The 13,846-nt window shown below is 40.3% G+C and overlaps 1 protein-coding gene across 1 annotated transcript; it reads right to left on the bottom strand.

The window, feature by feature from the left end:
* Positions 1-1,130: 1,130 nt before the first annotated feature.
* On the bottom strand, positions 1,131-13,378 carry hpdl (4-hydroxyphenylpyruvate dioxygenase-like). The gene is made up of 5 exons (XM_060842423.1): positions 12,756-13,378; positions 11,702-11,868; positions 9,967-10,118; positions 6,484-6,620; positions 1,131-4,797 (listed from the first exon to the last, which is right to left on the bottom strand). The coding sequence occupies exons 1-5, from the start codon at positions 13,376-13,378 to the stop codon at positions 4,635-4,637; spliced, it is 1,242 nt and encodes a 413-aa protein (XP_060698406.1). The 3' UTR covers positions 1,131-4,634.
* Between the last annotated feature and the right edge of the window lie 468 nt (positions 13,379-13,846).

The following is a 13,846-nucleotide window of genomic DNA, read 5'->3' as shown; positions in this document are numbered from 1 at the left end:
ACAGTCATTGTAGTTCATCAATATAAAATTTTCACATTTGGATGGATACACGAATAGCAAACGGTTTGGAGGGATATAGGCCAGGAACAGGCTGGTGGGATTATGTTCAGCATGGACTGCTTAGACCAAAGGGGCTGTTTCTGCGCTGTATGACTATGACTCTATAAAAGGGTGGTACTGCCAACTTCTAATCAGAAATATACAGGGCAAGTTTAAAAAAAAGTTCCTTAATTCCAAAATAATGCAGTACTTGGGCTGTGCCTAAAATTCTATTATTCTCATGATGACCTAAGATTTTCTGAACTCCGTGTAATATCTTGCAGCTTCTTAGTATAATATCATATTCCCTCGCTAACCCATTGAGTGTTTCTGGTTTTATGATTGAAAATTTTGAAGGAAATTGTTTTTAAGAAATACAGTAGATCCAAAAGTGAAGTGAGGTATTATACAGATTCCAACATGAATAAAAAACACAAAGCCCAAAGCCAAGAGAAGGCTGGAAGTGTTCCTACACAAAACAAAGTTGTTTATTCTGTTGCCACATTCTTTTACTCACAACCCACTATCACCAATTTTGTCTCAAACATTGAGACGTTCTGTACAGAGAAAACAATGATATCTTTGCTTCAGGGATTTCTACAAGAGCTAGGAAAAAGAATGCTGAAACACTGATAGGCTACATACAAATAAATGAGTTAGAAAGATGATTTAAGTAGTCACAAAAATCATTACATTATGAACAGAAACTGGCATTTAACAATTTTACTCGTGACCAAGTTACCATCAAAGACCTTTATTTATTCATAATATTTAGTCATGAATGTGAATCACCATTTAATTTTCTGAACACAAGATCTGAATACAATAATGCACAATGCCAATTCAATTTTGTTTATGATGCTCTGTTCCATATTGTAGTGTTAATAATCAACCCTGTTATTTTGAAGAAATGTACACTTTGAATTAAATAAACCTTTCCAAAAATGTAGACAACAGGAACTTACATTTGAATTCACAACTTCTCAGTTTGAAAAATATATAAAAATAATTAACTCAGAATTGAAGTATTCACTTTGGGATCCACTGGTTGTTGGAAAATCATAAAATGGATCAAAAATAAATTAAGGCACAAATTGCAGATTGATAAGTGCACAGTTTTTAAAAAAATATTCCAATTCCCCAGAAAATGCTGAATACATATTAAAATGAAGATCTCATCAGAATGTTATCTCAAAGCAAACCATTACCCAGAGTTACATGGCCAAACAGTAGCAAATTTAATAAGTTAACAGTCTTGAACCTTAAGACATTAATTAGATTTTTAAAAATCACCTGGGTTTGTGTTCCAAATGCACACAAAGGATTAAGGCAAAAGTCCATTAACTAGAATGTTCCAATTAGTATGTTAAATAGGTAAGGGCTTGTGATGATTTTCAATGAGAAGTACTGTGGAAAAACATTTTCCATCTGAGGGTTTTTTAAAAATAGACAAAAGAGGCTGCAACTTGATGACAATGATTTAAAAATATCTCCGATCAGTACAGTATATAGAACACAGCTATGTCTTGCACCAATAGGGAATGTAGGTCCAATTTCTTCTCTGCTAAAATTCCAATTTTGCTAGAGAAAAAAATACCAAAGGAGTAATCCTGTGAGCTGTTCTTGCACATTCACTGGAGCCTATTAATGGCTTAGACAAAGGAACTCAGTATAAGGTACCCAAGTTTACTGACAAACTCAATGAGAAAGTAAGCTGTCAGGAGGGAATAAAAGGCTGAATTTTAACTTTGTGCAAGCAACAGGCTCTGAATGAATTAAAACCTCTTTTAGTCTGCAAAAAATATTGAGAAATTCAGAGAATGACTTGGATGTATGTGTATAAAGCATTGAAAAGGCCAGCACAGAGCTATAAACAAAACACAAAGCATCTTGAAATTTATCAATTAGGGCACCAATATCCACTACAAAACTAACTGATGATACAGCCGCACACCCTGCCTTCTGTAAGACTCTATTCCATTCCGCCTGTTCCTCCAACTCTGTTCTGATGATGCCACCTTTGACGAGTAGTTATCTGAGATAGCCATCTTCCTTCTCCACTGAGGAATCCCGAGCACTGTAGTTGACAAGGTCCTCAGCCAAGTTTAACCCATCTTCCACATTTCAGCCCTCACCTCCTTTCTTCAGGAATAGGGTCCCCCTTGTCTTCACCTACCATCCCACCAGCATCCACATAACGAGGATCATTAGCTGCTATTATCACCAACTCCAGTGCGATGTCACCATCAGACACACATATCCCACCCCTGTCAGCCTTCCACCAGGACTATTCCCTCCAGGACTCTTTCTTCACTCTCAACAATCCCCACAACCCCATGACACCTTCCTCTGCAATGCAGAAGGTGTAGCACCTCTGTTTACTTCCTCCCTCCTCAGTATCCTAGGGGCCTAACACACCTTGTAGGTGAAGCAGCATGTTTAACTGTACTTCACTCAATCTAGTCTCCAGCTGTCACTGTTCACAATATGGTCTCCTCTACATGAGGGAAACGAAGCATAGACTGGGTGTTCATTTTGCAGAACACCAATGTTCTGTTTGCAAAAAAAGGCCGTGAACTTTCAGTTGCCTGCTCCTTCAATACACCACTGTGTTGCCTGGCCAACATCTGTCTCAGGCTTGTTGCAATGCTCAGCGCAAGTTGAAGAACAACACCTTATTTTCCACTTGGGTACACACCAGCCTTCTGGACTGAATATTCATTTTGTAGCACCTTCTCCCATGTCCTTACCCCAAACTCCACATAGCAGGCCTTGTTATCACAACGTCTGCTATTACACAAAACCTGTCATTGGCCATTAATTGTCCTTACTAGTAACCATCCGTTCTCCCAGGCTGATGGTCAACCTTTTGTCTGTTTTTTTCCTTTGTGAGCTCTATCTCCACATATTATTTACTCCTTACCCTCAACCTATCTTCTGTATAAAAGACTAGCTACCATCAGTTCTGAGGAAGGGTCAGTGGATCCGAAATATTAACTCTGATTTCTCTCAACAGATGCTGCCAGACCTGCTAAGATTTTCCAGCATTCGTTGTTCTTTTTTTTTTCAAAATAAAATCATCAGTTTGGAAAGTCAAAACTAGTAGAGTCCCACAAGGATCAGTCCCAGACCCTTAATTATCATTTATATTAATGATTTAAGAGATGGGGCAGAGTGTAATGTATCAAAATTAAATGATAATACAAAATTAGATAGGACTGTATGTTGTAATGAAGACATAAGAATTCTGCAAGGGGATATCAATAGGTTGAGCCAGTGGGCAAAAGCCTCGAACTGGAGTTTAATGAAGGGAAGTAGGAGGTCATACACTGATTAGAGGGATCAAAAAACAGATTATTTAACTGAGTCTCCAAGAATATACAGAGGGGGTTATGGGTGTCCTTGTGCATAAAATTCAAAACTAGCAATTAAAGCAATAAATTAAATTTTGGCCATTGTTGTTTAAGGACTGGAGTTTAAAAATAGAGAAGTCTTACTACAACTATCGGCCACACACAGTGTATTGAGTAGTTTTTGCCCACTTATTTAAAAAAGAATATATTGGCATCAGAGGCTGTTCAAAAGGGATTCAGTAGGCTGATTCCTAGCATGAAAGGGTTGACTTATTGAGAATGACTAAACAGGTTAGGCATTTATTCATTAGTTTTGAAAAATGAACGGTGATCTTATTGAAGCAAAGATGATTCTGAGGGCACTTCAGAGGGTTGATATTGAGAAAATCTTTTTGAAACACTGGGCAGGCTTGAGGGACCAAATGGCCCATTCCAGCTCCTATTTCTTATGTTACATGCAGACACAGGAAGTTGCTACCAGTTCGAACAGCATAATGGCTGCGAACACCAACAGTTTTACCGTCATTATCTCAAAAATCCAAGCCAATATATCTGATTGCAAGGAGATAGGAAAAAAATATTAATTAGAAAACACACAAATGTGTTGAATACAACTAATACATTGTTGGATTAAAAATCTAACAATCTAAATAGCCCCACGGAGGCCAGTATCCCTTCACCAAGTCACCGTTCATTTACATGTGCATAATGTATGACACTGGCCCAGCTAGTTCAGAGCCAGCTCCTAGTGAACAGAACGCCTGTTACCCCTACTTATATTTAGCAGCCAGGTCTCCAATTGAACCCGGTTAATAGCGCCAGTCAGAGAACTCATATTCTTTGACTTTCATTTGGCTGACTCAATCCAATCACTGCAGAATCTAAGGAAAATAAAAGATAAAAACCACAGTAGTTCCAAAGTGCAGTGTAGCTCACTCCAGTCAGTGTGGGAGGGAAAGGACAGTTAGAGAATTCCTGCATTTTGAAAAATTGAGAAAAAATTAAATCCAGGTAAACATATTCCTGAGGCCCTTCACATTTTAATGGCTTGGTTAACCTGTATTGTAAGCTTCACTCTTTCTGCTCCAGTGCATATATGCAAGACATTTTTTGCCCCTGTATAATGTGGCTAGTAGAAGCCCCATGGCATAAGACAGCATTTTGGCCAATGGACAGCACTCGATGTAGCAGTTTTCAGCTGTTTGCCATCATTAGCCTACCCATTCCTAGTTGATCTTTCTTTCACAAATTTTTGTTCTCCTGCTGGTCCATGCAAATCTGAACAGATTTCCACAGGGCACGGATATTTCCTTCTCCAAATCCTGAAGCACCCTTTCGTTCAATAAGCTCAAGGAAAAAGGTCTCCTCAGAAAAAATTGGTTTTGTGAACGTTTGCATTAGATATCTGTAACAAAACAAATATTTTGGTCGTGAAGATAGCATTAGAACATTATTTCAATGAGCCACCACACACTGCAGCACAAAGGAATTACAAAGAGCAGAGGAAAATCATGTAAACAGTGTATTCAAAAAGAACGGGTATCTAATGAACTCAGTCTGTCAATTTCTCAGCAACAAACCCAAACAAGCACACAAACCACATCCAGAAACCCTAGCCATTCTCCCCTACATCAAAGGCATCTTGGAAATGACTGCCAGACTACTCAGACCTCTTGGCATCATGGTAGCCCGCAAACCCACTAAAACAGCAGCTAATGAACTTTCAGGTCCCTTTCCAGACAACAAGCAAAACTAATGTCATTTACAAAATACCTTGCAAGAACTGTAACAAACATTACATTGGACAAATAGGCAGAAAACTAGCCACCAGGATACATATGAACATCAACTAGCCACAAAAAGACATGACTTGCTCTCACTAGTATCTTTACATACAGATGAGAAAGGACAACATTTCGACTGGAACAATACATCCATCCTCTGACAAGCCAAACACAGACATCCACGAGAATTCCTAGAAGCATGGCATTTCAACCAGAACTAGATCAACAAACACAATGACTTGGATCCCATTTACCAACCTCTGAGAAAAAGAACCAGAAAATACATCAACACAGGAAATGGCATCACCATCCAGAGAAAACCTAAACACATCAATAAAATGCAGGCAATACCACCAATGCTTCACAGGAGGCTCACTGATGATGTTACCTAGTATGGTGACGAAATGTCTGAAAACCTTCCAGCTCAGCGAGCAAACTTCCTTCCAGAACCTCAACCTGAGCTACAAATCTTCCCAAAACTTGCTAACAGATTACACATACACTGCTTAAAGATCAGTGAATAGGCAAACATTTGGTCTCTGTTTATCAATATGTTCCTTTCTTTTTTAAAAGGAGAGAAAGTAAGTTGAAGCACCCTCTCAGAGATTCAATTGAAAAACTATTTCTCAGACACCTGATTAAAGGATGACAGGTTGCAAAGGTGTCAAATGACAATGTGAAACATTTGTTAAGATCCCAATTGCTGCAACAACTATTTCATCTCTATAGTATCTTTAATGAATGTGTCAAGATGCCTCACTTATCAAGTCACGAGGAAATATGAGTGGACAGAAGACCAAAAACTAGAGCATCAGAAAGGAAGAGAGACAGCAGTAGTGAGCTAGAGAGGAATAAGGAAGGAAGTCCAAGTTTAGAGTACATGCAGCTAAAGATATCTTCTTCAATAATGCAGGCACAAATAGGAGCTGCATAAGAGGTCAGAATGCAGTGCAGAAATTTCAGACATTTTTACACGCAGATGAAGTTACAGTGATATGGAGAGACAAGGCTTGGATGGAATCAAAACTAAAAATGGGGATTTTAAAAACGGGTGTTGCTGACCTGGAAAGCACTGAGTGATCAGAACACCCAGGAAGGCATTTAGCAGAGCCCAAGAATGTCCTAATGCCATTCTTGCACCTGTGGGCAGAAGCATCGAGTTTATTTAGGAGGTTACCCACAACTGAATTTTGGCTCAAGATGAAAATCAAAAAGCACTTTGTAAAAACAATTCTATGGATTATTGTTTTCAATACTTCATTGAATTGTCTGGACTGACTTGACTAGAAGGTTTCCCGAAAACAAACCTTGTATTAGCTGGTCCCTGACACTTGGCTTCTCCTTTCCAATGCTCATTATCTATGTCAGAATCCAGAAGAATGCCGTACTGCGAAAGCAACTCTGGATCTTGTCCTGCTTTCATGATCTCCTGCCATTTCTCAGTCTGTGAAAGAAGCATGACAATTTACTGATGTTTACAATTTATAGTTTGTTGAATACAGATATTAGATTCAAGTGCAAAAATTAAAAATGGGGCTAAAACAAACTAAAACAGTTAACTGTTAAATGTATTTAGTACTATAAATAGTGAACCTTACAGCTAGTTTGATACTTTTCAAAATGTGGGAACATCCACTAATTTAGAAACTAGTTTATTTGCAAACAAGTTTTATTTTCCAACCAACTGTTATAAGTGTTGTCAAATAAATTAGTTTCTCAATTAGTGGATGTTCCCATCTTTTGAAAAGTATCAAACTAGCTATAAGGTCCTGCATTTATAGCATCTAAGGGTCACTCGTTCCTCAATAAGGTATAGGAAAGATGGTTAAATCCACAGATGTGAAGAAATTAAGAACAGAAGTAAATGCAGTTGTATATCTCAAGAACATTAGTATTGTTCCACTACTTTTCTGTTGCTGTCCTATGCGAGATAGGTACTCATAGATGAGAAATTTGTGGTGGTCTTTGCATGTTATAGGGTAGTATATTTAAGAGTAGGGAATGACAGGTTTCACATCAAATTTTCACTTATTTTGAAAAAAAACTGTTTGTGTGCAGAAGTGTCTTTTGCAAAGATATTTTCTATCTGCGTTTCATTTAATCTTGCCAGCATAATTAATGATAGAGGACATCTAATCAAAACTAAGGCAGCATACTTCACATGTCCATGTGGTCTGACTGAACTAAACATTGCCTTCACAATCCGGAATGATAAATAGAGATCTGGATTTTGCAGTCAGCAAAGCAATATCACTTGCTATTCATCATGCATGCAGCTACTCAGAAAAATATTTGAGAGCTTTTTATGTAGCAATTTGTGGTGTTTGATGTCACTTTCAGTACAACTTCTCCAGGGGATCTGCAGTGTGAGAAGGTAATCATCAATGTGGCTCTTCAATCAGGCGAAAAGAATCAAACAGAAATGACACCACTTTTAATGCTGTACAAGTGAGCTAGTTTAGAGTCTACTATCATTAATATAATAGACTAACTTTTAATTCATTGCACGATCAGAAAAGGGAAAGATTACCTCTTGTATCTCTCTCAAGTCTAAGCTTTTTTTCAAAAAATTTATATCTTCAAAAACAAACAAATTCTAAAGGAATGAGTCTCTATATTTACAAAATCTTCTTCTGGTGTGTTTACTAAAGACCTAGTGGATAAGTAGAGCAGCCTCACTCTCCAAGCAATCCAGGTGATCATACATCTCTGGCTCCCTCAAATACTGAAGACTTAGCAATATCAACCAATTTACTATATACAGATTAACAAAAGATGATTGATAATTCCATTCTTGACAATACAAACATGGAGGTGGACATCATTCTTTGATTGCTGACTCACAAACTGAAATACAAAAAATTCTGAACTGTATTTCGCTCTGGTTTTCATCTTGACTACAATGAATGAATTAATTAATCAAAATATACTTATTAAATAAAACAAACTTTCCCAAGTTAGAGTCTTGCCTTATGTTTGGAGATATTGAGAATGCACATATTAGACCAAGTTGGTATGAAAAATCCAAAGCCACACATAGATTCAGTACTTTCATTTTTTATCAGCTCAATTACAATCCAGCTTAAGATTAGCAAGAAAACACAAGCTTTAAAATCTTTACAATCGAACCGAAATGATTGACATCAATAAACATTAATGAATGGAAGTTCTGTGTCACCCTTTGTAACCACAATAAATTACTCAGCATTAGATTAACAAGAATGTACTAGCATCATGCCAATTAGTTCTCGTATATGCTTTTTCATTCTCCATTTTTGTTTTGTAGTATTAAATAACTCAAAGCAGTGCTTTCCAAAGTTAACCAGATGTTAAGTTGGAATTCAAATATAACAGATTGTTTTCTTGATTATAAACAAAGTGAAAGGGCAAGTGACCTCAATATTAGTATTTTCAGCTTATTTTAATGATTATATTTTACTAAAAGAAATACCAGACTTCCTTTTATTTCTCTCAACTGTGCACACTCTACTCCCTTGGTTTCTGCTTATCTGTAAAATGGTATGCACTACCAGGCTTCAGCATACCTGCCATGGACCTTGAGTGGGCCCAGTATGGAAGAGAGCGAGCCCTTAATTACTTTTCTGGATTAGGAATTGTCAGCCGCTACATTGGCAGAGGTGACGTCAGCAAGGCAGGCCCAGCATCAGATGGAGTCTCAGAATTTGCAACTTCATTGTTCATTGGCTTCAGTACTGGCGGTGGTGGAAGGACATTACAACAGTGTTGATGAGGTGTGTCCATCTGCAAGCAACAGAACTCTGACATTGCCTGACTGGACTAACACCAATGGCGTAAGAGTGTCGGCCGAATGGCAAAGTTAGTGCTTGAAGATTGTCCACTTCAAATGTTGGTTAGATCTGTTGTAGACAGCGGCAAAGCAGAAGTGGAGGTATAGCAGCGCAGGGGTCGTTGACAGTGATGAGCTGGCTCAGGACTGATAGATGTAGCTTGGAGAGAGTCTTTTTTCCTTATTCTTAAATTATTCAAAACACCACCACTTTGTGGTGACAAGTGAAAGCTGTTCACTTTATTGTATTTTTAGTCTAAAATACATGTGACAATAAAATCAAAAACTGCATGGATTAGGGAGCAGTCATTATAATCAGCTCAATGAAACATAATTACAACTATAAGTCAGAAGAAAGCAAGGAAGCTCAAACAATGAGCAATGATAAAATTATTGTATAGAAAAAAAATTTATCCACAGTCAAATCTGTGGTAAATCAGTGATTTCAAAAAGCATGCTGTATGAAAACTCTAATTTTAAGAAGTTCCTCTTCCACTTTTAGTAAAGAGTTCAGGAGTATATGTTTATTCAACTTCTGATGTGGAGATGCCAGTGTTAGACTGGGGTGGACAAGATCAAAGGTCAGACGACACCAGGTTACAGTCCAACAGGTTTATTTGAAATCACAAGCTTTTGGAGTGTTGTCCCTTCGTCAGGTGAAGGGGCAATGCTCCAAAAGCTTGTGATTACAAATAAATCTGTTGGACCATAACCTGGTGACGTCTGATTTGTGATCTTATTCAAACTTTTAAACATTCTAGGCAGTCAGTGCAAACCCAAATTATCATATCAACTCAGTTGAAAGTCACAAATATAATTTGGAATACTAAAGGTAACATTATCATTAGGTGCTTCAGCACCACTCAAAATTGATTTTAGGTAGGCAATAGTATTACTATTATTAAACATTGTCTTTTGACACTGCTATTCAATTTCATTTCCTTGACAGATCAAAACTGTTGAACTAGCACTGCTGCAGTACCTCATTGTAATATGCAGAAGGGGGACAGAAAAACTGAACTCCAGCATCTGTAAGGAACTTGCAAGTTGAAACTATGTCAGTCGTGTACAAGCCCACATGCTGTATCCCAGCTCCAAGGTGCTGATCTAAAAATGTGTCAATTTGATTTTTACCTAAAACACAAACAAATTATTTGTGAAAGATACCTAACAACTTATTTTCATATTCCTTACATCAATCTATAAATCACTGAGCCATACTAATTGTTATCCTCATTTCATTGTTTAGAAATTTATTTCAAATGGAAAGATCAATCAATGTACAAACATTACAGGATGCAGTTGATTCCAGATGAATAGTTCTCGTGCTTATGGGTATGTTCGCCAAGCCAGGAAGTTGATTTGCGGACTTTTCATCCCCTGCCTAGGTGACATCTACAGTACTTTAGAGCCTCCTGTGAACCACTGCTGTACTGTTTCTTATGGAATTTATTTGGTTCCGTTTCTGCTTCTTCCGATTATTCATTGTAGTGGCCGGTATATTGGATCTAGGTCTATGTGCTTGTTGATGGAGTCTGTGGATGAGTGCCATGCTTCTCGAAATGCTCTGGCTGTCCTCTGTTTGGTTTGTCCTAGTTGAATTTGTGGTACCTGTCATCTGTGTGTATGGCTACTAGGAACAGCTGGTCGTGGCGTTTAGTGGCTAGTTGGTGTTAATGGATGTGGATTGTTAATTGTCTGCCTGTTTGCCGTATATCGTGGTTCGTGCAGTCTTTGCATGGAATCTTGGAAATTATGTTAGTCCACAGCCAGCTGTCTGTAGTAGCCATACACAAAGATGACACACAGGGACCACAAATTTGCCTGGGATAAGACAACGATCATAGCACAAACCATACAGAAGACAGCCAGAGAATTCCTAGAAGCCTAGCACTCATCCACTGACTATCAACAAACAGTTAGACCTAGACGCAATACATCGAACTACTACAACGAACAACTGGAACCGACAACCAGAAGCAGCAGAAACAGAACCAAATAAATTTCAGAAGACAGTACAGCAGCGCTTCACAGAAGGCAACAAAGCATTTAAGATGTCACCTAGACACGGGATGAAACAGTATGTAAATCAACTTCCTAACTCTGCAAACATACCCACAAGGACGACAATCAGCACGCGAGATACAAATCTTTACACAAACCTTGAAGATGCACAATTTTTTGTGCAATAATCAGCGACAGAAATCCATATTGTTATATCTTTCATACAAGCACTGGAAAAAGCAAGCATACAAAGGGCTGGTAGAACAGGGTCTCGAAATATTTGGTGGCACGAAGAGGGAAGTTACGGTCTGGACATTGAATAGAAAAATGGTACTGGCATACATTACATTAAGTGAGAACCAGCATGGAAGCATTTGGATTGCAATAATTGGAGGCAAAAATTCCTCTCTTTTGGAGAGATGGGATGGTGGAAGGTCAGAGACAATGTTGCAGCACTTTCTCAGCAAGATTATACACACCTATAAGAATTGATCCATTACTATTGATAGCTCACATAGGTAAAGAAAGACAAAAGGTCTCAAAACATGGATCAATGAAAAGTTTAAAAGTAACATTATAAAAGATAGTGAAGAACAAATGTGTCCCTACTTTGAAAGCAATGATAGTGCTTAAATATGTATACATACAATAAACACAACAATGTTGAGCCTGTGAAGATTACTCAGGTATCCACATTATTAACAGTACTGTACCTTGATTGGCTAAGGACTCAGCTATCACAAATTTGCAGTCCAATTTCTGCTGTTCATTTGTGGGCATGGACATGCCAACCTCACTGCATTTCCAATACTCCATAGCAGTAAGGCGCAGACCAACATTATTTCCTTCAATGACATAACCGTGATTGAGATCTTCACTTCTGTAAACTCAGCAAAACCAAAACCATATTTTAAATTAATCAAGTGAAAATACTCTTAAGAACTTCAGATCGTATTTTAATCAAAATTATTCAGAATAGTGTTAATTGTAAAATTACATTCTCTAACAAATACAATTTGCATTTATATAGCATCTTTAAATAAAAAATGAATCTCATTCAGAGGGTGAGAAAATAAATAGGGAAAGATAATGGAATGGATTTTAGAATATCAATAGGTGTGGCAGTTCTTATGGTGAATAAAAAGGTAGACAAGTACCAGACAACTAAGAAACCACTGAACAATGAGCATTGACTTTAAAGTCTCTTATGTGTAGTGAACAGCACTGGTGGCAAAATGGCTTGTGTCATGGACTTCACCCGCTAGTGCGATGGAAACAGCCCAGGGTAGATACCATAACGCAGGCAGCAAGAACAAAAACATCTGTAAAATCAAGGTTTAGACAGCAGAGGGGATGATTACAAATGCCTTGGCAACGGGCAGGAAGCTAATTAACAACGGCAGATTCAGCGGGTCGCGTGTAGATGGTCACTACTTCTGTAAGTGACTCAAGTCTTGAAACAGTTAACAAAAAGAAAGTGTTGGAGAAACTCAGCGGGTCTGGCAATCAGAAACAGAACTCATGTCTAGTGAGACTGCATAACTGAAAGGTGCCGGCAAACTGTAGTTTTTATGCTGTAAAGAGGACGGAGGAGGGGGAGGATGATGGAGGAGGAGGACGGAGGAGGGGTGAAAAGAAGGAACTTGGTCCACTCTGCAGCGAATGAGATAACGGTCGCTGCGTTTCTAAATTAGTTAGCCGGAGTTGAAGGAGAGTTGGAGGCCACTCCTCCTTTCCCGAAGTAAAACAAAAAGGCCCTGCACTGACCGGTTGACAAGGAAGCGCTGGAAGCCGAAGCAGCGGCGGTACCAGTCCATGATGTGAACGCTCTGCCGCCGGGGACACGCGTAGGTGATGTGATCGAAGTGGCTGATGGCTACCGGCCCCCCGGACACCTCCCTCTCTTCAGCCCAGTCCCCGGGGCAAGGCGGCTGCACGAAGCCGGGCAGGAATTCCCCACGGTAACCGCTCCGGTCGATCAGAGTGTGTGAGATATTGCCCACCACTGAGCGCACCACCGAGTAGGTGACCCAGCCCAGCTCATCCTCGACCAGCCTCGGCGGGACAACGACCTGGCAGCCCAGGCGGTGCAGCCGCAGCGTCGCCCGCTCCACATCCTTCACCTCGAAGGACACGTTACAGGCGCTGTCCACCGCCTGGGCCGGAACCACATCGTACAGGAGGCCGCCGGGCTCCGAGCGCTCGCCGGCCCGGCTCTCGTTCACCACGAAGACGGCGGAGCCTCTCCTCAGAGCGATCTGCTTAGCCCGCTCCGTCAGCCGCGTGCCGCACAGCTGGAAACGGAAACGGCGCAAGAGGTCGCGCGCTAGGCGCTCGCTGTCGCGCACGTGAAGGGCGATGTGGGACAACCGCTGAAGCTGCACCGCCATCACCGCGCGGGTGGTGGGGGGTGGGGGAAACACCTGCGGGGGAGGGGCTTACAGACTTGGCCCTAGGGATTAGCAAGTGGAGGCAGAGCCTGGAAGTGGTGTCACCAGGGCTTTTGCGGACTGACTTCTTGGGGGAGGAGGGTGTTGTGTGCCACGGAATAGGGAGACAGATCCTCCGTCCCCTTGGGGTGGTTTTGACAAGGAGCGAGGAAGGGGCGGGGCTTGGAGGAAAGGGCGAGGATCGCCCCACGCCGTGAGGGGCGGGATTTAGATGGGTGGGCGGGGCCTTGTGGCAAAGGGGCGGGGTGTGTAGCGCGGCAGGGCGGGGCTTTGATTGCTGGTGTAAATCCCGACGCTGCGAGGGGGCGGGGCCCTTCCCTTTGTGATGGACGGCACCTGTAGGAGAGTAGCGAGGCATCGAGTCTTTTCTCTTCGGTAGGAGGCGGGGCCTGGGCTGAGGCGCGGAGT

The sequence above is a fragment of the Hemiscyllium ocellatum genome, chromosome 22 (assembly GCF_020745735.1).
Source record: "Hemiscyllium ocellatum isolate sHemOce1 chromosome 22, sHemOce1.pat.X.cur, whole genome shotgun sequence".
Classification (NCBI taxonomy): domain Eukaryota; kingdom Metazoa; phylum Chordata; class Chondrichthyes; order Orectolobiformes; family Hemiscylliidae; genus Hemiscyllium; species Hemiscyllium ocellatum.
The sequence above is the reverse complement of the archived record's forward strand: the minus strand, read 5'-3'. Positions and strand labels throughout refer to the sequence as shown.

Coding starts and splice junctions, on each gene's coding strand:
- hpdl (XM_060842423.1), bottom strand. CDS start 13,378: ATGGCGGTGCAGCTTCAGCGGTTGTCCCACATCGCCCTTCACGTGCGC. Junction 10,119..11,701: donor TGAGTCCTTAGCCAATCAAG/GTACAGTACTGT, acceptor TTTGTGTTTTAG/GTAAAAATCAAATTGACACA. Junction 4,798..6,483: donor CAGGGACCAGCTAATACAAG/GTTTGTTTTCGG, acceptor GTTTTGTTACAG/ATATCTAATGCAAACGTTCA.